The 23,054-nt window shown below is 39.0% G+C and overlaps 2 protein-coding genes across 3 annotated transcripts; both read right to left on the bottom strand.

Moving 5' to 3' along the window:
• Window positions 1–195: 195 nt before the first annotated feature.
• On the bottom strand, window positions 196–16,284 carry LOC126792585 (alpha-galactosidase 1-like). The gene is made up of 15 exons (XM_050518992.1): window positions 16,007–16,284; window positions 15,496–15,554; window positions 15,274–15,330; window positions 15,141–15,175; window positions 14,945–15,048; window positions 14,756–14,831; window positions 14,576–14,634; window positions 14,388–14,453; window positions 1,608–1,691; window positions 1,385–1,449; window positions 1,207–1,289; window positions 1,012–1,102; window positions 875–924; window positions 600–740; window positions 196–480 (listed from the first exon to the last, which is right to left on the bottom strand). The coding sequence occupies exons 1-15, from the start codon at window positions 16,225–16,227 to the stop codon at window positions 388–390; spliced, it is 1,284 nt and encodes a 427-aa protein (XP_050374949.1). The 5' UTR covers window positions 16,228–16,284; the 3' UTR covers window positions 196–387.
• Window positions 16,285–16,927: 643 nt separating this feature from the next.
• On the bottom strand, window positions 16,928–20,099 carry LOC126792583 (pyruvate kinase, cytosolic isozyme). Of its 2 annotated transcripts, none has more exons than XM_050518991.1 (4): window positions 19,954–20,099; window positions 19,578–19,840; window positions 19,011–19,472; window positions 16,928–17,975 (listed from the first exon to the last, which is right to left on the bottom strand). In XM_050518991.1, the coding sequence occupies exons 2-4, from the start codon at window positions 19,833–19,835 to the stop codon at window positions 17,163–17,165; spliced, it is 1,533 nt and encodes a 510-aa protein (XP_050374948.1). In that variant the 5' UTR covers window positions 19,836–19,840; window positions 19,954–20,099; the 3' UTR covers window positions 16,928–17,162. The 2 variants fall into 2 exon arrangements, with proteins under 2 accessions (XP_050374948.1, XP_050374947.1); XM_050518990.1 differs by having other exon boundaries at window positions 19,938–20,088.
• Between the last annotated feature and the right edge of the window lie 2,955 nt (window positions 20,100–23,054).

Here is a 23,054-nt window from a genome sequence, read left to right as displayed (position 1 = left end):
ATATTCCTCAAGAGCCTCAAAACGTAGCTGCCTCCGTCACCATTTTTTTTACCACAAAAAAAAAAGCAACAGTGAGGCATGGCAACAGAACTAGAGTAAAGCTGTAAAGGTAGCTCCCTAGTAGATTAAGATCCGAACAGTAATAACTGTACCACAATATGAGAAAATAAAAAACAAAGATAGACAGATTGATGATTGATCGGCTGATCCACGTTGGTATTATTTCTCAGAACCATCCACATTCTTAAACAATATGTAAACCATCCCTAATCTACAAGAATCTACGGATTATAAAGCATCAGCCGTAATAATTTAAAATCTACATTGAATACACCCCTTAGGGACATGGCGACGGAACAAAGTTCAACCCGTGCATCAGGTGCATGACTAAGAGATTGGCTTCAGCACATACATTTTGCATGCATGAGAGTCCATGGTTGCTGTCAAGTTTCCAACAAATCTTTGCTTTAGTGTCTTGTGCTGCATTTCATTAGTCGGAACACAAACAGTGAAACAGACATCAGTAACTGCATATAGTACACGACCAAAGCAGCTCACCAGATAATATCAAACATTCAAACATGCAAATGCAATCTTACCTCCCAAAGATCTCTTGCTTCAACAACAGTGTTTGGTGGGATACTAATGTCATCCCAGTGGCCTGTAATGGATGTTCGCCACGGGCCTCGATTGACGAGGAGTAAGGCAACTCTGTAGCCTGAAAGGGGACCAGCCCAAACCTGTTGGCAATTAATGCAGGTTAGTAGAAAATCTGAGAAAATCAACAACCTAGTTTTTTTATTTTTTCTTGAGAAGAAAAAAACAACCTAGTTGATCACTCCGAACAAAATAATTCTGGCAATTTCAATCTTACCTCAAGATCCCCTTCCATTCTGACCTTTTTAGCTTGGACACCAAGCGGATCTGTTATAGTTCATAAACACAATATTTAGAGTTCTATAATCGAAGGAAATATGGATTTTTATTTTACAGCCAAGGTTCCGTAACTACCTTGGTTGACAGAGATAACCTCTTTATTTGCAATGATCTCCATAGTCTCTTTTGTCATATTCCTCACATCACAACCAATAAGAAGAGGAGCCTGCAGCAGTACAATATTGACTACATGTAACCAAACAGATACTCAAAAAATTGATCTTTACACAACAATAGCAGTCAGCAGATATCATTGAGCAGGTATTAAACCTTAGATATAGCCCATATGCTAAAATGGACTACATATTCATCCTTTGTCATTCCTCCATTTCCCACCTCAAGCATGTCGGGATCTGTTCATATTCACACAAACAAAAACAAAATTTTTAGAGAAACATACATAATGTGTTGGTGAGACTTGGTCTCATTGCATTATGTGACTACTAACCATTCCAACCACCAGGTCTGGCAAATTCAGCATAAACTTCATTCATGTCTGCTCTAGAGACCATACTGCCAAAAGTCATGCAAGAAAAGCATTTAGGGAGATCCACTAACAGCATTTCCATGTTAAATAAACAACAGCACACGCACAAACGCAGCAGGAGAGCAAATAGTGGATAAAATACTAATGTTGAGAGCTACTGATTACTGAAGAATGCAGTTACCACCTTTCCCATGTATCAGAAATGTCATTAGTAGTTCTCCAGCTGTTTCCAACTTTAGCACCCCATAAAGCAGGATGCAAATCTCCCCTGAAAACTGATAGTGCGTTCGGTTAAAACGTCTATAAAATACCCTGAAAAACATCATCGTTAGTATAGAATAAGCAGGGATCGTTCAGTCCGGGGAATCAAAAGGGCCTCAACACTTATCATGTTATTGGGGGATTTGAGTTGGATTCTAAAACTACTACTTAAAATAAATCCTAAATTACTTATATACAATTGATCAACCATTCATCACATAACCAAAACACGAATTCTACTCAAGAAACATGTATGACATGCATAGAACAACATATAGGCAGCAAGTATTTTCGATTCTTCTTAAGTCCATTTCAATTCCAATTCTAATTAGAGTCCGAAGCGGTTCATCTAATCGTTAAGACCTCTTATTTATCTAGAATCAACGAAGCGTTCAATCCTAAACATATGCTAAAAAGAGTTCAACATAACGAAGCGTACTAGTTAAACACAAAGTAGCACATAAGCACATTAAGTCGAATTGGAGACATGTAAGCAAGCATGGCGTCACTCATCTTGATTAAGCATGCAAATTCCTAGAACTATCACAGCCCTATATAAGTATCCATAATTGAAACACGAAGCGCATATTCAATCGAAGAACACTTTGGTGAATTAAATCGCAACCCTAGGAGAACCATGGCCTTGGCTTCCTCAAGCATTGATTTAGATGTATAAGTTCAAGGAACTAATTGAAATAAAACCTAAAATTATTTCGAAACCTACTGCCCCTATATCATTATACACAGCAAACATACAAATCTCATGAATTCATACAATCAAAACATAAAACCAAAGAAGTCTGAATTTATGTTCTTCATATATAAAACCGAAAATCACATCCAAGAATTCATACAATGAAATCGAAAATTTCATAAAACCAAAAGAAAAATTACAAGCCATGGATGAATCACACTTTAGAAACCTTCTAGGATTCGGCAAGAATGGATTCGATTTGGGAGAGGAGGAAGATGAGCACGGTTTGGTGATGATGGATGAAGGTTTTGTGGCTTGAATTTTCTGGTTGTGTTTGGGCAGCAATTCGGCTATGTTTGTGGAAGAATGGAGATCCATTTTATGAAGGGAGGCCGAGCTATATATAGAGGAACCAAGGGAGGAGAGGCTGCTCGGTTTTGGGCTGCTTGGTCCATCAATACATGGCTGTGATCTCTCCTTAATGAATGCATCGAATGGCTGCCCTTGTTCCTGCGAAAATTCAGTCTTTATCTCCTTATTTCTCTAGGGTTACATGGGCTGGACTCTCCTTGTATTTTGCTGAATGATAGGCACGGAAAAGCTTCCTTCACAAGCTGAATAGATAGGGCACGGCTCTCTTTGATTGAATGGAAGGATAGCACGACTGAAACTCCTTCTTTTTCTCTAGATATTATCTCCAAAATTCTGAAATTAATCTCCCTTTAAAACCTGAATGGTAGCTCGGCATAGGACTCCTTCTCCATGTAGTACACGGCCTCCTTAATTCCCTCCTTGAATTATCTCTTCAAATCTGAAAATAAGAAAAGAATAACATAAGTAAAAGATAATTCATTCGAAATTCATGTCTTAATCTAGACAATAGTTGTCTTAAAAAGACATATGAAATAGATGAGCTCAACTAGATTAGGAAAGTTTCTAATTTGCAAAAAGGAAACTTACTAGAATAAGAAAGTTACTAGAACAAGGAAGTTCATTTAGGAAAGTTTCGTAATAAGAGTTTGAGTTCAAGTAGGACTTTCCAAAATGGTACGTTTCCTAGTCTAACAAGGATTCCTAATGCAAACATGACTCTCAAGATATCGCCAATGCGACCAAAACGTCGAAAGATGAAGACTCCTAATTCAACTAGGTTTCCTAGTCCTATAAGGATTCCTACTCAAACTAGGACTCTAGACCAATTCTTCGTTTTTAACTCGTGTAAGCACAAAAACACATCCATAACCATCCAAGACTCCTATTGTGACTCAATGACTCGATATTACAACAATAAGGGTTAAGCAAAGTACAATTGGAGGTAGAAACATATTAAGAACGTAGCACAAAGTGCTCCTATCAACTACCCCACACTTGGCTTTTGCTAGTCCCTTAGCAAAACAAAACAAAACTACACAAAACTCTATTGCCCCTAAATGATTGTCTCAGAATCTCAAAACACATAGCTTTCAAGTTTAAGCATTTGAATGTAAGCACATAAATTCCAAGTTTCATAAACATGTTTCATAGTATGAATAAGTAAGAAATGAGACAATAGGCACATAACATGTTTAGTCAATCCAATCCTCCTCACAAGGCATACTCTCTTCTTTTCACTCAGATTCATGGTTATGATTCACACACAAGTATATGCAAGAGAACGGATAATAAAGCATCAAATAGCCTGCATATTTCATCAAATGAAAGCACTTTGTGAATAACAACAGGAAAACCTCATTTAACAACTAAGTGCACAAATGGACCAAAACCATATGCTCAACTCTTGTGATCGTCTCCACAAACCAAGATTTGCTCATTTTAAGAATCATTAGGATCATTTGATAAGGGTGAATGGTTAGGCTTAGCTAAAGGCATGGAATATCAAGGAATCACAAAGGTAATCCTATAGACTTAGCAGAGTAAACACCATCCTTATGACACCACACACCATCAATGGCCAAATATAACAAGTTGGGCCCAAACATCATTTTAACCACAAAGTGAACATGGACAAAGGTCAAATAAACTTTTTTAGACCTTCAATTCAACTCAACTCCAAATCACAAATGGAAGACAACATCTTTTCTTTCCTTTTCATGTATTGCCGATCTCATCATTTTTTCATTCATCATCATTTTTTCCTTTTCTTTTTTCGGCATTTGCTTAAAAGCTTGTTCATATTTTCTTTTCTCATGTCTTCCACCCCACACTTATTTCATGCATCATCACAACATCATCTCAAAAATAGTTCTGCCAAGTCTATAGGACAAGGTAGAGATAACTATACTAAGCATGGAGATAATATAGGTGATGAAGAAAAGGCTCAATGTAGGCTCAAATGGGGTTCAACTAAGGGGTCCCAAACAGGGCACATATAGGGATACATGGCTGTTTGGCTAAAGTGGTGGTAATCCTAGAAATGATCCATAAATCCCTTTCAAAATCAGAGCATTTTATGACTTAAAAGTTTCAACAATCACAAAAGATGAGTTCTAGTAAATTCTAGAGTCCATTAAAAGCTACGGCACATAGTCATTGAATATGCAAAGAATAATGAGGTTCACAAAACAATCACGAAATTTCATATTATCACTCAAGAAGAAAGCATATATAGGCTCAAAAACTCACAGGTTGTTATGGACTTAAACTAACCAAACATGTATGTCATATTACATTCAATCAACTCTCACATGTTCATACCAAATCCACATTATCAATGAAACTTACAATTCAATTCTTATGAAATGCAAAACCATCATCTATGCATTTAGAGATATAATCATCCTAGACTTTAGGGGCATCCTAAGACTCAAAACAACACATTTTTTTCGAATTTTCTAACATTTTTACGAATTTTTTCTTTCTTTTTTCGTTTATATCATGAAATCAAAGCAAAAATCAGCAAACAATGATCATGCAACCCTACCCCACACTTAGAAAATTACATTGTCCTCAATGTAAGCTCAATAATCAGAATGTAATTCATAAGTAGAGAATAAGATCACACATCAATACATATACAATTCAACCATAAGAGTGAAGGGATAAGAAAATGCAAACTCCCGTAGACGACTCCTCCACAGGTACGGTTGAAATGGGTTGCCTCCCATGCAGCGCTTGAGTTTTAAAGTCTCTCAGCCTAGACTCTCTCATGCTCATACATCTGTTGGCGCATCTCTCACACTCGTCTCCTCATACGTGTGCTCCTCAAAAGGTTCAAAGTAGGGCTTAAGTCGATGCCCATTCACCTTGAATGTCTGACCTGTTTTGTCACTTTTAATTTCAATAGCACCATGAGCAAACACATTAGTAACAACAAATGGACCAACCCAACGAGAACGTAATTTTCCAGGAAAAAGTTTAAGTCTAGAATGGAATAAAAGAACTTTTTGACCAACTACAAACTCTTTCCCACGAATCATCTTGTCATGATAAGCTCTCGTTTTCTCCTTGTAAATCCATGCAGCATCATAGGCGTCATTTCGTATCTCCTCAAGCTCATTGAGCTGCAATTTCCTATGAAGACCAGCTGCATCCTTGTCCATGTTGAATGTCTTCACCGCCCACCATGCTCTGTGCTCTAACTCCACTGGAAGGTGACATGCCTTCCCATACACCAATCTGAATGGTGACATCCCAATAGGCGTCTTGTACGCAGTCCTGTAGGCCCATAATGCATCATCTAATCGATCACTCCAATCCTTCCTTGTTGGACCTACAGTTTTCTCTAGAATTCCCTTGATCTCTCTGTTGGACACTTCTGCCATGCCACTTGTTTGAGGATGATATGGTGTCGAAACCTTGTGGGTTACTCCATACTTCTTAAGCAATGCCTCAATTGTCCGGTTGCAGAAATGAGAACCTCCATCACTTATCAAAACTCTTGGTACTCCAAACCTGCAGAATATGTTAGTTCTCAAGAAACCTGCAACCACTTTCGAATCATTAGTTCGGGTGGCTTTTGCTTCCACCCACTTCGACACATAATCAACAGCTAACAAGATATACAAGAAACCTCTAGATGAAGGAAATGGACCCATGAAATCAATGCCCCACACATCAAAAATTTCGACAATTATAATGGGGGATAAGGGCATTTGATCTCTCTTACCAATATTACCAGTCCGTTGACACCTATCACAAGAAACACAAAACAAATATGCATCCTTGAAAATAGAAGGCCAATAGAAACCACATTCCAACACCTTTAAAGCTGTTCTACGAGGCCCAAAATGACCTCCACATGCCTCACTATGACAGAAGTTAAGAATCGACCTATGCTCATTCTCTGGGACACATCTCCTAATGACTTGATCACTACATTGTTTCCATAAATACGGTTCATCCCAAATATAGTATCTAGCCATTTTCTTCAATTTAACCTTATTAGCATGCGAAAGTGTACTAGGAAAATCCTTAGTAACTAAATAATTGACAATATCGGCATACCAAGGCACACTTACCTCTATCCCAAAGAGTTGCTCATCTGGGAAAGTCTCACGTAGTGGCTCTCTTTCCTCATCTCGCACGATCCTACTCAAATGATCAGCCACCACATTCTCACTTCCCTTCTTGTCTCGAATCTCAAGGTCAAACTCTTGAATCAATAGAATCCATCGGATCAATCTGGGCTTAGCATCCTTCTTTGTCATCAAATACCTTAAGGCTGCATGGTCAGAATACACAACAACTTTAGAATGCAAAAGATATGATCGAAATTTGTCTAAAGCAAATATTACAGCCAAAAGTTCTTTTTCCGTAGTCGAATAATTCATCTGGGCCTCATTAAGAGTCCTAGACGCATAGTAGATCACTACGGGCTTCTTTTCTCTTCTTTGGCCCAACACCGCCCCAACTGCATAATCCGAAGCATCGCACATCAACTCAAAGGGCAGGTTCCAATCCGGAGGACAAATGATGGGTGCACTAGTCAACAACTCCTTCAACTTCACAAACGATTTTTCACATGCATCATCCCATATGAACGGCATATCCTTCTGCAATAGGGTACACATAGGTCTCGCCACCATGGAAAAATCCTTGATGAATCTCCTATAAAATCCTGCATGACCAAGGAAAGAACGAACCTCTCTCACAGTTGTGGGAGAGGGTAAGTGATGCACAATATCAACCTTAGCCTTGTCTACCTGAATACCCTTAGCAGATACAATATGTCCCAAAACTATCCCTTGATTAACCATGAAGTGGCATTTTTCCCAATTAAGCACAAGGTTAGTTTCTACACACCTTTTCAATATTAACTCTAAATTCTCTAAACATGCATCAAAGTTTTTACCATAAACACTAAAGTCATCCATAAAAACTTCAATGATATTTTCGATAAAATCAGAGAAAATAGCAAGCATACATCGCTGAAACGTACCTGGTGCGTTGCACAACCCAAAGGACATGCGTCGATAGGCAAAAGTGCCAAATGGACATGTAAATGTCGTCTTCTCTTGATCTTCCGGATGAATGCATATCTGGTTGTAGCCACTATACCCATCTAGAAAACAAAAGAACTTGTGCCCGGCTAATCTTTCCAACATCTGGTCCATGAACGGCAAAGGCATGTGATCCTTGCGTGTTGTAGCATTCAGCTTCCTATAATCAATGCACATCCTATGACCGGTCACCAACCTCTGGGGTACTAACTCATTCGCCTCATTTTTCACAACAGTCACCCCACTCTTCTTAGGCACAACTTGCACTGGCGAAATCCACCGACTGTCCGAGATGGGATAGATCACTCCACAATCAAGCAGCTTGATCACCTCATCTTTCACGATTTTCATCATTGGTGGGTGCAATCTCCTTTGAGCATCACGTGTAGGCTTGGCGCCATCCTCTAATAGTATCCTATGAACACAAGTTGTAGGGCTGATTCCCTTGATATCCGCCAAAGTCCATCCAATAGCGGTCTTGTTCCTCTTAAGCACATCAATCAATCTAGCTTCCTGCTGCTCACTCAGCGTTGATGACACAATAACTGGTAGAGTATCATCCTTTCCAAGGTACACATACTTCAAATGATCTGGAAGCTGCTTCAAATCTAACTTTGGGGCCTGAACCACAGATGGTAACAATTTGTTAGTGGAAATGGGAATTGACAAGAAAGAGGGATACCTTTTGAACGGTTGAGCTTCAAGCTCACAAAGAATTTCGAAAATCTTGGGCTCAAGATCAGCCCACTCCTCTCTTGGGACACGGTCCCCATGCTTGTCAAATCCGGCCCCTTGCTCCATAGCTAATTGCTATGCTTCCAACGTTTCTGACATAACCTGCGCAATAGATTCAACAACATCAATAGCAAAACACGAGTTAAGGTCAGAAACTGGGTATTTCATTGCCTCAAAAACATTGAAACTGATAACATCTCCATCAAATTCCATTGATAAACTCCCATTGGCCACATCGATGCATGTCCTAGCAGTTCTCATGAATGGTCTCCCCAAAAGCAGTGGAGTTGTCTCCAAGGGTGATACCTCCATGTCTAGCACATAAAAATCTGCAGGGAAAATAAGGTGACTAACCTGCACAAGGACATCCTCAACATACCCCTTAGGGTACTTGTTAGATCGATCAGCTAATTGAATAATCACGTTATCATTCTTTAAAGGTCCTAATCCTAGTGATTGATAAACATTATAAGGCATAACATTTATTGAGGCACCTAGATCAAGCATAACATTTTCAAATAACGTGTTACCAATTTTGCATGGGACAGAGAAACTTCCGGGGTCCTTCATCTTAGGGGGTAGCTTCCTTTGGATGACAGCTGAAACTGTCTCATTCATCTTCACTACCTTCTCCTCCCTAGTCTTCCTTCTTGAAGTGCAAAGCTCCTTAAGAAATTTCGCATACTTGGGAATTTGCTTGATGCACTCCAACAAAGGAAGGTTAACTTCCACCTTCCTAAAGACTTCCAATACCTCCTCATCAGATTTGTCCTTCTTGCTCTTTGCAAACCTAGAAGGGAAAGGTACACACAAAATAGGGTTAGTTTTAACTAAACCACTTGAGTTAGGAATTGTACCTTTGGGTGCATCATGGGGCGGCACCATCTCCTTCTTGGAGGTAGCTGGATCCTTCTCCAAGTTCATCTTCATAGGAAATTCGTCACTTTCTTGGTCATGGGCTGTATGGGCCTTTTTTGCAACATTTGGGCTCTCCTTTAGCTCAAGCCCACTCCTTGTTATGATAGCTTGGGCTTGCTCATTTCTTGGGTTGGGTATGACACCACTAGGCAGCTTCCCTTGCTCAGAAAATCGGCCCATGAAGTCCACTACCTGGCCCATATGCGTTTTCAGCTCCGCAATGTCCTTGCTATTTGCTTGTTGACCCACAACCAATGTTTGTGTAACGGTGTTCAACTGACTTTGCCCAGCAGCTAAGGATTTCAACAACTCATCATAATTCGGAGTAGCAGCCACATTTGGAGGTGGTACATTGAGTAGTGGAGCTTGTGGTCTAAACAAACCACCCGGACGAGGCCCAAATTGCATTTGATTCTGATGTGGCCTTAGTACATTCTCATTGTTGGACCACCGAAAGTTAGGATGATCACGTAGGCCAGGATTGTAGGTGTTTGAATATGGATTGTACCTCTGACCTCCTTGATAACCAAGGGCATTGACTTCCTCATACCCTCCACTAGATGCAACTTGAGGACACTGATCAGTAGGATGCCCCTCCGTACATATTCCACACACTTGAGCTCCACTAGACTTCATGAAATGGCTCATCATCTTGGACAACTTGTCTACCTTGTCCTCTAGAGCAGAGTTTGAACTGGAGTGAGTCTCATGCACCTGCCTTGTAGCACTTGCAGATGTCCCAAACTGTTGGTTGTTCATTGCTCTCTTCTCCAAAAGATCTTTTGCCATGACATTGCTCTTGTCCAAGAACGATCCACCAGCAGCTGAATCAAGGAACTCCCTTTCCATTTGTAGAAGGCCTTCATAAAAGTATTGAAGGAGTAGACCTTCCCTAATGCCATGAGCTGGACATGATGCTATAAGAGACCTGAATCTCTCATAGTAGTTGTAAAACGACTCATCGGGGCCTTGCTTGATACCGGTGATCTGCTTCCTTATGTGAGTAACTCTTGAAGATGGAAAATACTTGGATAAGAATTCGTTCACCATAGTGGTCCAAGAAGTGATCCTACCAGTTGGCACCTCAAATAACCATTTCTGAGCACGGTCCTCCAATGAGTAAGGAAATGCTCGCATCTTCACAATCTGAATGTCTGCTCCTCTTGGGCACATAGTCTCACAGTTGAATTGGAACAAGGTGAGATGTTGATTAGGATCCTCACCAGAAAGACCATGAAACTTGGGTAAATGATGTAGAAACCCACTCTTTAAAACGAAATCACTAGTCTTGCCCTCTTGTGGAACAGGATATGCAATGTTAGAGGGTGCTGTCCCACCAACTGCTCCTTCAACTTGACCATTTTGTTCTCTAATTGATGCCATTACTTCTTCTTGATTTTCAAGTTTTGGATCGGGTAGATCGAAATTCAACTGGGCTAATGGAAATGGGCTTGTCAACAATTCTAACTCCGGATCCTCAAAGAACAAAGGATTGAGCCCACTACAACTTGTTGCACTTGGAAATGGCGAAATGGACCCAAACTCTTTCTCTTCGTGAAATGAATCTGATTCAATGGATACGTTATCGAACTGAGATGGAGGCTGAATTCTTTTCAGGCGTGCACTAATCTCTTCGGACCAACCAGTAATCTTGGACATTCATTAGCCTGAAAAGAACACATATATATTAGTATCTCTACAACATATGAAATACAAGTATAAGTAAATATAAACTTCTTCTTCCTTTAAATTACAAATTTTCGTTCTCTTCCTTTACAAAACGTCACTCTCTTTATATCTTTGTTCAATTTCGTTTTCTTTGTTTCTTTTCTTCTATATTTCGAAAATCACAAGTGTAGGGGTATAACTAAGTCTAATTGATTTTATTCACACACAATCCTAACTTTTAAGGTACGTGGAGCAGAGGAGCTAACTGTGCAATGGACTGAAACAGCCCAAGGTAAGGGTCTTGCTTTATCCGATATACCTTAAAAATTAGAACATCATTTTCTTTTGAAACTATATACATCTATTTATACAAAGTTATCTTCTAAGTTATAAAGTGAGGTGGACGTGCGGCCTAAGTACGTCGTCTAGACACAAACTCATTCCTTTGTTTCAGAAGGCTTGATAGCTAGAATCAGAGATAGTCACAAGGCAGGACTCATTTGTTGGACACCACGGGGGCCACAACCTCGAAAGGATGCTTTCCCAATCGACTCCATCACCGAGATGTATGTCAGTCTATGGGCCTCTGAGATCCAATTTTGTAAACCTTGAACCAGGGTAATGAAAATAGCATAGCCCCTTACTCAGCTCGGAACAACTTTGTGTGTTAGACTGGCCCCAAAGTGTTAATAAAAGCCGCCCTCAACCCCAAGTGACCTTTGCAAGGTACAAATGGAGGGTTAAGGCTAGTATTAACAAAATGGACTTTACCTATTCCGTTCACCTTATAACTTACAATAAACCTCGCATAAATAAACATTTAGCTTCCCTAAAAAAAAAAAAATTACTATGTGTAATAAGTTTCCTATAGGCATACTACTACAACAATATAACAAAAAAACAACTTTCCACACACACAAAATTTTTTCGTTCTATACTTTTTTTTTTTTTTTTTTTTTTTTTTTTTTTTTTTTTCGAATCCTTCGAATTACTATTCACAGGAACCAAATTTCCGATCACTATTCACAGAAACATAAAAACCAATATACACTTATACAATTCACAATATAACATAAGATTAACACTTCAAAGCATTGAGAATTAATCAATTCCCCGGCAACGGCGCCAAAATGATAGTGCGTTCGGTTAAAACGTCTATAAAATACCCTGAAAAACATCATCGTTAGTATAGAATAAGCAGGGATCGTTCAGTCCGGGGAATCAAAAGGGCCTCAACACTTATCATGTTATTGGGGGATTTGAGTTGGATTCTAAAACTACTACTTAAAATAAATCCTAAATTACTTATATACAATTGATCAACCATTCATCACATAACCAAAACACGAATTCTACTCAAGAAACATGTATGACATGCATAGAACAACATATAGGCAGCAAGTATTTTCGATTCTTCTTAAGTCCATTTCAATTCCAATTCTAATTAGAGTCCGAAGCGGTTCATCTAATCGTTAAGACCTCTTATTTATCTAGAATCAACGAAGCGTTCAATCCTAAACATATGCTAAAAAGAGTTCAACATAACGAAGCGTACTAGTTAAACACAAAGTAGCACATAAGCACATTAAGTCGAATTGGAGACATGTAAGCAAGCATGGCGTCACTCATCTTGATTAAGCATGCAAATTCCTAGAACTATCACAGCCCTATATAAGTATCCATAATTGAAACACGAAGCGCATATTCAATCGAAGAACACTTTGGTGAATTAAATCGCAACCCTAGGAGAACCATGGCCTTGGCTTCCTCAAGCATTGATTTAGATGTATAAGTTCAAGGAACTAATTGAAATAAAACCTAAAATTATTTCGAAACCTACTGCCCCTATATCATTATACACAGCAAACATACAAATCTCATGAATTCATACAATCAAAACATAAAACCAAAGAAGTCTGAATTTATGTTCTTCATATATAAAACCGAAAATCACATCCAAGAATTCATACAATGAAATCGAAAATTTCATAAAACCAAAAGAAAAATTACAAGCCATGGATGAATCACACTTTAGAAACCTTCTAGGATTCGGCAAGAATGGATTCGATTTGGGAGAGGAGGAAGATGAGCACGGTTTGGTGATGATGGATGAAGGTTTTGTGGCTTGAATTTTCTGGTTGTGTTTGGGCAGCAATTCGGCTATGTTTGTGGAAGAATGGAGATCCATTTTATGAAGGGAGGCCGAGCTATATATAGAGGAACCAAGGGAGGAGAGGCTGCTCGGTTTTGGGCTGCTTGGTCCATCAATACATGGCTGTGATCTCTCCTTAATGAATGCATCGAATGGCTGCCCTTGTTCCTGCGAAAATTCAGTCTTTATCTCCTTATTTCTCTAGGGTTACATGGGCTGGACTCTCCTTGTATTTTGCTGAATGATAGGCACGGAAAAGCTTCCTTCACAAGCTGAATAGATAGGGCACGGCTCTCTTTGATTGAATGGAAGGATAGCACGACTGAAACTCCTTCTTTTTCTCTAGATATTATCTCCAAAATTCTGAAATTAATCTCCCTTTAAAACCTGAATGGTAGCTCGGCATAGGACTCCTTCTCCATGTAGTACACGGCCTCCTTAATTCCCTCCTTGAATTATCTCTTCAAATCTGAAAATAAGAAAAGAATAACATAAGTAAAAGATAATTCATTCGAAATTCATGTCTTAATCTAGACAATAGTTGTCTTAAAAAGACATATGAAATAGATGAGCTCAACTAGATTAGGAAAGTTTCTAATTTGCAAAAAGGAAACTTACTAGAATAAGAAAGTTACTAGAACAAGGAAGTTCATTTAGGAAAGTTTCGTAATAAGAGTTTGAGTTCAAGTAGGACTTTCCAAAATGGTACGTTTCCTAGTCTAACAAGGATTCCTAATGCAAACATGACTCTCAAGATATCGCCAATGCGACCAAAACGTCGAAAGATGAAGACTCCTAATTCAACTAGGTTTCCTAGTCCTATAAGGATTCCTACTCAAACTAGGACTCTAGACCAATTCTTCGTTTTTAACTCGTGTAAGCACAAAAACACATCCATAACCATCCAAGACTCCTATTGTGACTCAATGACTCGATATTACAACAATAAGGGTTAAGCAAAGTACAATTGGAGGTAGAAACATATTAAGAACGTAGCACAAAGTGCTCCTATCAAAAACGAAACAGGGAATAAAGTCGAACAAATAACTAGAGGAAAGTATCATAAGAAAAATAAACCCATGGCAGTCTCAACATTACCATTCACACAGGGAAAAGAATATGGGACGGTCTGCTTTCATCAGCGCTCGGGTCATGACAGGATATCTGCAAGAAGATATGGATATATTCAGAGATGGTATACTACTTCTGGGAAACAAAATTGCAGGAAGTGGTAGAAATCAATTTGCAACATTACTGCAGTATCATGGTTCAAAAACTATATTTACCTGACAGTTGGTTTGGAGTTGTCATTATTACAGTTGTCATACTTCAAATAATCAATACCCTGCAAAAGAAAATATTCAAAGGAAGCATTTTTGGCATGATAAAATATTAGAATTAATAGACATTAACATATATTACCTCCTTCTGATTGAAGGGATACAAAAATTTAGAATGTATCATACCCAAGAAGCAAAAATTTTGGCATCTTGTTCCTCGTGACCAAGTGAACCAGGCATGGTTTTGCTGCAAGTAAAGTACCTGCAAAGTACAAGGGTGTGAATTCTTTGTCCAGTTGTAAACAAGTAATATCATCATTTCACACAATTATGCTGCATATATATTTGTATGAAGGTGTGTCAGTATCTTGATACCCTGCATCTGAGTAGATTCCTAGCTTCAGTCCCTTGCTGTGCACATAATCTGCAAGAGCTTTTATGCCAGATGGAAATGTAGACTTCTTGGGCACTAGATTACCCTGCATATGAAATCTTATGTTTATAAATCTCTTCTGTCCTTTCATATTATTTTATAAGGTTGAAGTGATTGGAATAAAAAAGAGAAACAAACCTTGTCATCACGAGCTACTTCGGCCCAACAATCATCTGTATATAGCAACCCATATAAGTTTCATTCACTTGAAAGTACTGAATATACGCTTATAAATTATAAAAATTCAGCAAAAACGAAATTGACAAGTTACCTATGTTAACATAAGTGTACCCAAGTTTAGAGAGACCAGTGGAAATCAGAGCATCAGCTGTCGAACCAGAAAAACAAGAACTGTTATTGACCCCTAATGTACATAACCAGCAAGTCAGGCCACAACATCTTGAAAGATGCTTCTGACTAGAGTTTAGGATTTCTAATTAATTTCCATCACTTTGGTTTATGACTTTAGTATGTGGAACTTGGACAAAATTACCAGTTGCTTTGATGATCTGTTCATCAATTTTGCAGTTGAAGTGATTCCAACTATTCCACCTAAGCAAATAAAATAGAATTAATTAATACCACAAGTGACAAGTTCTTTCAAACGAATAGCAAAAATTTTGATCTTAGAACAAAATAAACGGTATCCCAAACTCCAAGTACAGTAAAAATCATAGACATGGGATACTGGTTTTACTAGATAGGGAAGACAGGGAAGGTAGTAAAAAAAATTACGTCTTAGAAGGTTAAAAGAATCTAAAAAGATACTGCCATAGTAATTCAAAAATCAGGATTGACATTAACCAGAAACAATGGAAAAACTTCCATAACAGCTATTTGTAAAGGACTATCCTTTTGGTTTTTATGTTTCTAGTAAGCAGCAGTGTTCCATTCACTAAGCTAAGGATCTATTGTTCTAATCTGACTGCTAAAGAATCCAAGAATACAATATGGCGTGGGGGCGATAAGCACTAAAACAAGAGAAAGAACGCAGAGATGCTTACCCCATGGGAGGAGTCACTCCAAGCCCATTAGCAAGCAGATTCCGTCTCTGCAGCTCTTTGATATCTGCCACCATCATTCGTCTTATCGGTGAAGCGTAAGCACCCATTAACATGACCATCAACACAGGCATTACCATCATCCTCTTTACTACAGCAGCACCAGCACCACTCATATTAACCATCTCTCTCTGTCTCTCTCTGTCTCTCTCTCTCTCTCTCATTCACCTCTATCTATTTATCTCCCTTGTCAGACTGTGTATCTCTTTACCGCAGGGAAGAGCATTAGTACTCTTCAGGAGTCGCTAACTTATAGTGGGATATTATTCAAGCTTGACGACTTTGAATGAAACAAGATTTTCTTTGACAATTGATAACACGTGGCCTTAAATCTTTGATGAAGAGAATAATGATCCAATAATAAGTCTGTAGTAGAGAAGGATAAGAGAGAAGAATATAAGTTACACGATGATACGAATATAATGATGACAAGAATGCATACCAGACCAGGACTCGTTAAGTAAAGGCTACTGAGTTAACGACTTGTAGTAGAAAGTGAAAGCTGGTAGGCGCATGCTTTGTGTCACTAAGTGACAGATACATGGTCTCAAGTTCACCTTGGTTTTGGTCCATACTCCATTCGAGTGTGTGTTCTGGAATCATTCTGGCCCTGGCCACTTTGTGCCCGTCATCTGCTGCTGCTAGCCTGTCCTGCATGTTCACTTTTCTCTCATCTAATCCGAATACCTGATCCCATCTCGCTTCGCCCATAAGATGACTAGTTGTATAATACCAATGACAAGTTTACTGCAAGTATATATTCAATTAACAAACAAGCAGTAGCCAGTAGGTATAGAAGAAACTATATTCCATTTGAGCACAAATGCCTGTGCAATCAACAATTACTATGACCGCGATTGATACTAGTAGGAATTTCTGAATCTTATTCCTATTTCAGGATAGCACACAAGGGCACAGCATTAGCTCAGCACATACAGGACGTAGAGATCCCCATAGCTAGGTAGCCTCTCTCACATTAGGAAAAGAAAATATACTAGATTGTTCAGTGCTTTGACAACTAAAACCACTGAGATTTAAAAGAAAAAAAGAAACCAGAAACCGAAGTCTTTCCCTAGGATGCAATATAAGCGTCCTCACATTACTTCACAACACAGATCTTAATGACAGAGGCGACTCCAATACGATGAAGTGCCACCACAGCATCACCAGGTTTGCACAGTCTCCTCTTTGTTGCCGACTTTAGAGCAGCATCCAGGATCACCTCAGTGGATTCAGAGTCGGTGGCCTTCGCAGATCCTTCAGCCAATATAGGAATCAAACCCCTGTAGATCAGGCTATGTCTTGCTGGCGTCTCATCACTGCAGTCCCAATCAAACGAGTCTGTGGTTAAAACTGGAACAACTACTGACAGGATAGGAACTGCTGGCCTGTACTTGGCTACCAATTTTGCGGTACTCCCCCCACGTGTCAACACCACAATGAGTTTGGCTCTAGCCTTGTTGGCTGTTCGGACAGCAGAGGATGCAAGACTCTCCAATGGGCTCATTGGAAGGGGTGTGGACTTTATCATCTCCTTAAATATTGCCCCATAATCAAGGGAAGATTCTGCCTCAATACATATCCGAGCCATGATCTTCACAGCGAGTTCTGGATAGGACCCAGCTGCACTCTCACCACTAAGCATGACACAATCAGTGCCATCAAGGACAGCATTAGCTACATCTGTGGCTTCAGCACGTGTTGGCCGTGGAGACTTGATCATGGATTCAAGCATCTGAGTGGCAGTGACAACAGGTTTGCCCACAAGATTACACTTATATATCATCATCTTTTGTGCCAGAAAAATTTTCTCAACTGGGATTTCCATACCAAGATCACCTCGTGCAACCATGAATGAGTCAGTCTCACGCAGAATCTCATCAAAGTTGATAACTCCCTCCTGGTTCTCAACCTTCAATAGAAAATGCAAACAATGAAACCCAAAATCACTAATGAACCACTGAAAGCAACTCTGGTCTAACAAGCAAACCATCTCGCAAAAAAAAAAGATGAGAAAAATTATAATCTCTATAACATACATTGCATAAACATTGGCAAACACTAGTATCCACGTTATACATGCGAATCACATTGCTCCACCCCTAAAGGGAACACATGTGTGGATAGATAAAACACAATTTTACATATCTATAACACAACACAACATCAGAACATAAGCTAGCCAATCAGATGCATCGCATGAGCAATTAAAAGTGTCTTAGATCAAAATTTCACGTCTTCACAAACGAATTCCTAGTTTTGTACGATGTTCCGTGCTTGGGTTCGAAAAAGAAAAAAAAAATCAGGTTTGACTGACTTAATATTTATAAATCAATAGCGTACACTTGTAACAAAAGGTAGCTACAAGTAACCCTAATTAACATGAGTTCCTGATCGGTACACATATTGCATTAATTTCAGTAGTCATATCATACCAGCTCTTGGCAATAATATACAACTCCAAGCTGTAGAGAATTCATACAGGCAAGGAGCTTAACTGCAGCTGCAAAAATTTAAATCCACCACTGTGGGGAAGTAGTCTACCACTATTGAATTTAATGTAATGCTAAATTAATGCACATCTGAGTATCCTCCGGTGGAACTATTGAGCATGAGACCACGAAATAGAAAGAAAGAAAATAGATGGTGAAGCAAAAGTGATGTGAGATTGGGTAAATCAATGCTTCTGAGAAGAAAAACTAATTCTAGTTAGTGGACGAACCAAATCGTTCTTCAACTTCTTATCTTCTTGCTGCATGTATGCACGCAAGAGGTCAAAATATCAATCTCTCGATGCTTCTCTTGTAAAATTGATGTTTTTTTAGCGGCTTATTTGTCATTTGATCTCAAAGAGAAGGTAATCTGAATCCCAAACAATAAGCACATGAACTAAAGTAATGCATGGGCACTAAAAACTGATAGGAAATAAGATATAACATATAAATACCTTTGACATTAGCTGTATGTTCTTGGCATGGGGTCCAAGAACTTTTCGGACATTGACGAGATCTGATCCCTTGCGTACAAATGAAAGAGCGATCATATCAATGTTGTTGGGAACACCCCATCCCAGAATATCTTCCCTGTCCTTCTCTGTCAGTGTGGGAAGATCGACCACAACACCAGGAAGATTGACATTTTTCCTCTCACCCAGCATTGCAGTGTTGTCACAACGGCACCTCACAATGCCAGCAGCCGGATCACAAGACAAGACGGTGAGAGTAATGGTGCCATCGGCGCATAAAATGGTGTTACCAGGCTTCAAGTCCACGGCGAGCTTCTTGTAGCTCATGGAAATGGTCTCTGGATCTCCCTTGATGCTATATTCAGTAGTAATGGTGATTTCCTGGCCTTCCTTAAGTTGAATAGGCTTCCCATCCTTGAGAAATCCAGTCCGGATCTCAGGTCCCTACAAACAAACAAAAATAAGAACATGTAATTGCCCGAAAGAGTAGCCACTCTCAGGAAAACAAAGAAAGAATCAGAGAGAGAGAGAGAGAGAGAGAGCGAGGACCTTGGTATCGAGCATGACGGCGCAGAGGATCTGAGTGTTGTGCATCGCAGTGCGGAGATTGTTGAGGGTCTCCTGGTGGTAGTCGTGGGTGCCGTGAGAGAAGTTAAAGCGAGCGACATTCATGCCCGCCCTCAGAAGCTTCTCCAGCATTTCCACCGACCGAGATGAAGGCCCCAAAGTGCACACGATCTTCGTCTTCGGGATACGCCCATCGTCCGGCAGCTCCTTGATTATTCCCTCCATGTCTATGTTCGCCATTCTCTCTGTAACTCAGATCCATCAATTCATTCTCAAATCACTAGTCATCCAAATCAAAATTAAGCAGAAACAAGAGAGATCGAGTAGCGAGCGAGCTTCGACCTCGTGCTTTGCTCACCACACTTTTCCGCTTCCCCTTGGTCCACAGACAGTGCAGTAGAGATATTCAATTATCTAGTGCTCTCTCGCTGCTGACGCCGTAAACCACGATACTCACAATACCGTGGGCGACTCTGTCACCAGTGGACTGGACCCTAAGATAAGACCATCTTCAACGCTAGCATCTATCACATTGCCATATTTAACTCAAATTTTTTATTTTAACAATTGATTTAATAACAGTTCAAAGAATTAGGCCACTAAAATGTCTTTACGCAAACAATTCAACGTTTATATTTCATGTGTCCCGTCCCACTGTTAACAAATCCCTGACCTTTCTAAATTTAAGTCTCGTCTCATTCCACTTAATCTCGGTTTGAATTATTGTTTCTTATCCCCAACTCTATATTACAAAAGACAACAAACTCAATTGTTTGGTTGGAAAATGACGCCACGTGTTTGGTGTTTCTTGCCTTAGGGTTAAGGTGGCCGCTGAATCTCGACGACTTGCAGCGATATGCATCAATTTAATGAATTTATGGTGCCATGCAGCGCCTTGGCAGTGGTTCCGTGATTAGGGTATGCCATTAAAGTTTGAGTTGGCGGCTCCCTTCTTTCACCACTTATATACGGAAACAAATTTACTGATCACTCTCTATTTACTTATTTTATATCAATTCTTCTAAACTCATGATATATGTCTTTTCTCAACTCATTTTTATATAATAATTGAGCAATTAGACACATGTCATAAGTTTTAAAATAGTGAAAAAATGAAAGGTGTTCGGTAATTTTTTTTCTTTTAAAACGGGCTAATAGTTTTTTTGATTACTTCATGGTAAATAGACGAGATTGCCACCATAATGGTGTGTTAGCGGGTTCGCACCAAAGAAAAGGGAAATAAAACATAATAGTGATAAAACAGAACCCGTAGATCAATTATATCGATATTGTTCCAACTTAGTACGAGTGTTGAGTTTTAATCACAAAAGGCTCTCGCTACAATTCGGTATTATCCATTTACTTATAAGTTATATTTTTTTGTCACTTTATGATTTAAGATATATCCTCACAAACACGTCTCCCCACATGCAACCTAACTCTTAGGTCAGCACGTGAAACTAATTAACATCTCACACACTGAGACCTAATAACCTGAAACCGACCTCTCAACGGACATTTAGTGACAATCCAATCATAAAACCTTATGATGGTAATATAATGGAACCAAATATGGGCAAATGACAAAATGGAACCTAAACTCATGTCCACAATAAGTTTGGAGGCGTGATTAGAGAATAACCTGCTCTAATATAAAGTCAAGAAAAATCAAGAGATTATGATATCTTTGATGTATATCTTGTTTTCTAGAGTATATATACAAGACACACCAAATCCTATTAGGAAACTAATTATAACAAAATAATTATAATATTCACAATCGTAATTACAGAATGACTCACGCTAACATGGGTTTGGGCCTCAGCGTACTAGGCTACAACACTGGGTCAAGTGGGCTGGGTTTAGGCTTTTCGTTTGTGGATTGACCTTTTGTTCTGCACGAGGTTTTCGAGGCATATTGCTAAAGCTCTTTCTTTCATAGGGTTTTTAATTTTCGGCCCTTTGCGGGCGCCTTAGGTCTCTTTGTTAATGTGAGAACTTCACCTTCGCTCCCTTTGGGGAGGTGGCTATTAGATAGGGACTGTTAATTCGAAGTTGTCCTTCTCTTCAATGCATGGACATGATGCACCAAAGAGGTTCCTAGACCTCGAGCAACTCAAAGCCGATGTGGAGAATTAATTGTTGGAAAAAATGGTTGGAAAAACCATTTAAAACTAAATTTTAATTGATTAATTAAATTAAGTTAAACTTATAATTAATCAAAGGTGAACATAGATTTGAGTTCTCCATAATGAGGGCTATTAGATCATATGTTTGTTTGTGTAATTTGGTTTGTGGGTGAATAAGAAATTGTCACTCAAAGATGGCCACTTAGAATGAGAGAAATGTATTTGTCCCACATTGGAAAAGAGAAGTATTGAAAAGACTTTATATAGAATCCATTGTGTATGGATTGTAAAGTGTGTAAGCCCCCTTATACCCTCTCGCGCACGCGCAGGGGGGGTGCAAATCCTAGGTCGCAAGGGAAACTCGTGTATGCCCGTGCGAACTGCGGACACGAATGCAACACCGAATTGAGGGTCGGAACGCAGATTCTTTTTGCATTTCCGAAAATTCGGTTTTGACTTTTCAAATTCTCTTGACTGTTCAAATTCTTCTTTTGTAACAACTGAGTTATTGTGTGTTATGGAGAATTATAACAGAATTGAAATCAATGTTTGTAACATATGTAACTCATATATGTTATGATCTTTTGATTTCTATAACCGCCATCTTATTTATTGCTGATTGCAAATCCTCACAGTATAAATAGCCACCATCCTTTCATTGTAAAATAATCCCATTCGAAAACACATTTCTCTCCCACTCTCAAAGTTCTTAGTTCTTCTCTGGTGATAGATAGAGGTACCTTTCGAGTTCGTTGATGGTTCTAGTTAGTAGTGCAACTTTCTAGAATTGTTTAGTCGTTATATCCTGGGAGACAAGCGCCAAGCATCCTTGCACCGGTAGAGGAGGCGTAAACGTCTTAAGGACAATGTGGTATCACACACGTCTCGACTTGTTCTTCCATCACAAATCGTTCGGTATTTTTGTTGAATTTATTTTCGTGTTATTCATTTCTGATTTATATTTATTTATAATTCAGCTTATTAAATTATATATGCAATATATCATTGATTCTTACAACATTAATGTTGTGTTGCTAATTTTCTTGTTTTTATTGCTTTTGTTGAAATTGTCTGACTTATTAGACTCAGTTTTAGCTTTATATTTTTCTTTTGAATAAAAGCTATTAGAGCTTGTATAAGAATTAATCTCCCATTTGACTAGACGTAATGAATTGTATTGAAGGTATTCCTTTTGCATGACTGTGGGTGGTGTAGGCTCCGGCCAGTATAAGATGACGACTCGACAGTGAACAGTGTACAAAACTACAAATTATCCAATTCACCACATCTTTAGTTCATTACTCATCAATATTTTATCTCACTAAAATAA

Source organism: Argentina anserina, chromosome 4 (genome assembly GCF_933775445.1).
Source record: "Argentina anserina chromosome 4, drPotAnse1.1, whole genome shotgun sequence".
Lineage (NCBI taxonomy): Eukaryota > Viridiplantae > Streptophyta > Magnoliopsida > Rosales > Rosaceae > Argentina > Argentina anserina.
This window is presented reverse-complemented; position numbering and strand designations above follow the sequence as displayed.

Bases quoted from the DNA above. Each gene is read 5' to 3' on its own strand.
- LOC126792583 (XM_050518991.1), bottom strand. From the start codon at position 19,835: ATGGCGAACATAGACATGGAGGGAATAATCAAGGAGCTGCCGGACGAT. The intron at 19,473-19,577 runs GTCCTCGCTCTC...GTTTGTTTGTAG, and splicing joins CCGTCATGCTCGATACCAAG to GGACCTGAGATCCGGACTGG. The intron at 17,976-19,010 runs GTATTTATATGT...TTTCTATTGAAG, and splicing joins ACATACAGCTAATGTCAAAG to GTTGAGAACCAGGAGGGAGT.
- LOC126792585 (XM_050518992.1), bottom strand. From the start codon at position 16,227: ATGAGAGAGAGAGAGAGAGACAGAGAGAGACAGAGAGAGATGGTTAAT. The intron at 15,331-15,495 runs GTAATTTTGTCC...CTGGTTCGACAG, and splicing joins ACAGATCATCAAAGCAACTG to CTGATGCTCTGATTTCCACT. The intron at 1,103-1,206 runs GTTTAATACCTG...GTACTGCTGCAG, and splicing joins GCATATGGGCTATATCTAAG to GCTCCTCTTCTTATTGGTTG.